Source organism: Arachis hypogaea, chromosome 7, assembly GCF_003086295.3.
Source record: "Arachis hypogaea cultivar Tifrunner chromosome 7, arahy.Tifrunner.gnm2.J5K5, whole genome shotgun sequence".
NCBI lineage: Eukaryota > Viridiplantae > Streptophyta > Magnoliopsida > Fabales > Fabaceae > Arachis > Arachis hypogaea.
Genome location: NC_092042.1, coordinates 79237512 through 79240406, shown reverse-complemented (window position 1 = coordinate 79240406; position 2895 = coordinate 79237512). Strand labels below are relative to the sequence as shown.

Here is a 2895-nt window from a genome sequence, read left to right as displayed (position 1 = left end):
AATAAAAAGTATAGATGATGCAAGGAAAACGGGTTAATGCAGTGGTCGTTAACTTGGTCTTCATTTGATAAGAGCGAAGTTTGACTCCCACTATATGCAGGTTAACCGTTGATTGCGTAATTGACTAGACCGTGCCAGTTTTGACCGATTTATTTTCTTAAGCGGTCAGTACTAAACCGAATCAATACAAGGTTCGATTCACTAATTTTTCGGTCGATCCGATGGATCTTTACAACTATGAGCGTGGATTTGGATCAACTTAGTTACATGCATGTAGTATTGTTTATTATTATTTTTTTTTTTTTAAAAAAGGACACCAAAAAGGCAAAAACGTAAATCTCCCTTCTTGGTAACGCTGAGAGTGTAGGGTTTATGTAGAGTGGAGGTGGTCTCGTACACCACCGATATGCACCCAAGAATGAGTCTGGTAGCAGGATCATACGAGAGGTTCATTTGGGGCTTCTCCCTAAATCCCAAAAACGAAACCCTAACTCTAACCCCTCTCTTCTCTTACCCTTCCCACCTCTCTCTCATCAAGTGCGTCGCCGTTTCCGGCTCCGTCGTGGCCTCCGGCGGTGCTGACGACACAATCCACCTCTACGACCTCGCCACCGCTGCCTCCCTCGGCTCCCTCCACCAACACTCTGCCACGGTCACCGCCCTTGCTTTCTACGCCCCTCCCTCCCTTCCCTTTCCCCGCAACCTCCTCTCCGCCGACGCCGAAGGCTCACTGTCGCTCTTTGACGCCGATGGCTTCGTCCATCTCAAGACGCTCCCCCGCGTCCACCGCCGCGCCGTCAACGACCTCGCACTTCATCCCTCCGGCAAGCTCGCACTCTCTGTTGGCCGTGATGAATGCCTCGCCATGGTCAACCTTGTACGTGGCCGAAGGAGCTTCTGTTGCCGCCTTGGAAAGGAGGCAAGTATAGTGAGGTATGACTTGGCCGGAGACAGGTTCTTTATGGCCATGGAGGAGAAGGTGACTGTGCACGGGGCTGAGGATGCGCGCTTGCTATTTGAATTGGACTGCCAGAAAAAGGTCCTCTGCGCTACTCCAGCGAAGGTTCACTCTTTTTTATTGACCTTAATTCGTGATATTACTTTCAATTGCATGATACTGATTTGTGTTAGTGGAAATTGCAAATGTGCTTACAGCGATGTTAAATTAATGGAACGTGTGTATTTTGTAAGGAATTTGGGTGTGGGTATTTATATAGCATTGTTCTGTTTTGTAATTCAGCTTTAAATGTAAAAATTTATGTTCTTGTTGAATGGTGTTTAATGATGATCTAGATAATTAAAATTCTTTGCTGATGATCTGGAAATGTGCTTACAGGGGTGTTAAAGTAATATTTGCTTTTGAATTGTTGTAATTTTGGAAGTTATTGAAGTCTCAATTATTTGTATTCTAAAATATCTGTTGGGAAGTGTATGATGTTGGTTAATGCAAGTGTTGCACGTTTGATTGAGGATCGAGTGCTCTGTTGGTAAAGTCAACTTTCTGTAGCATGGATGATAAGAATGTGCAAATACAGCATACATACAATGTTAATTGAAATATATTCATAATTTCATATTGAGGGATGAGTTTGGGGGTTGGATTGTTTTCTGATACAACTAAGTAGAGCAACATAATTTGTGGTTTACAATTACCGTTATTCCCTAATGACACTGCCTAGAGGTTGCTTTCTTTCCCTTTTCAATGTTTGTTCTACTCCTTTTTGACACCTAGAGTTTATTCTATGTTGTAGAATGGACTTCTATACACAGGTGGTGAGGACCGAAATATCACAGCATGGGACATAAACAGCGGGAAGGTGGCCTATTGCATTGAAGGAGCACATAATGCCCGTGTAAAAGGAATTGTTGTGCTGACAGATAGTGATGCTGCTTCAGGGAGTGATGATCCGTACCTAGTTGCATCTGCATCATCTGATGGGGTTATACATGTCTGGGATGTTCGAATGGCCACAACAGAGAAGTTGAATCCAGTAGCTGAGTGTAAGACGCAATCTAGGTTGACATGCCTTGCTGGATCATCTCTAAAATGTGAGTCTTAATTTCTTTATGTATGATTTTGCCTTATAGTACATCAAACTGCTTTAAGGTGGCTGCTATTTCCTGTGGATCCATTTCATACAAGCAGTCACTGCAGATAACTAAATGAGTTGCTCATTTTTACAACATTTTAAGTTTTATTTAAACCATTGCTCCATAATTGATTAAATTATCATGACTTTGGACTAGCACCAAATTTTGTCTTGTCTAACCCTACAAATGATTTGATATGATAAATATAACCTGTCAAACAGACCAATGCAACTCTTTTTTGCTAGAAAGGAGCTTAGGAGCTCTGGTTTGACTTTGTCAAGTTTAGAGACACTTACTTTCTGCTGCAACTTGTTTACTATGTTGTATACCAATTACCAACTCGACTTTTAAAAGTTCTACAATTTGGTTTCAGTAGCAACATCATCAACTGACTCCTGTAATTGTATGAAATTGGTCGATTTGGCTCTTAAATAATGACTTCGTTGATGTGTTGTTTTTCTGCAGTAAAACGTCGTCATTCTGGAACTAATCCCAAAGGACAGGATCAAACAATGGAAGGTTGATAGCTTTCTTGATGGCCATGCTTGAGTATAATATTTTCCATATTGCGAGAAGGATTGTTGGTCCCTGGAGGACTCAAACTAACATATCCCACAAGGAAACCTGTTTCTGCTAAGGCGTCCAATTTATCAGTTGCAGTTATACACCCATGCACAAGATATTGTTATAATGTTAATATCCGTACTAGCTGAAAGCTGAAAGAATTTCTCTGTTGTGGTCTAATTCTTGTGCAAGAATTTTGTAAGTTGAAACAGAAGTGAAAACAGAGTTACTTTTGGAGTA

General features: G+C 41.3%; 1 protein-coding gene across 1 annotated transcript; it reads left to right on the top strand.

The window, feature by feature from the left end:
- Window positions 1–267: 267 nt before the first annotated feature.
- Window positions 268–2895, top strand: LOC112703600 (uncharacterized). The gene is made up of 3 exons (XM_025755134.3): window positions 268–1063; window positions 1752–2049; window positions 2557–2895. Exons 1-3 carry the CDS (start codon window positions 407–409, stop codon window positions 2613–2615), a joined length of 1014 nt encoding a protein of 337 aa, XP_025610919.1. The 5' UTR covers window positions 268–406; the 3' UTR covers window positions 2616–2895.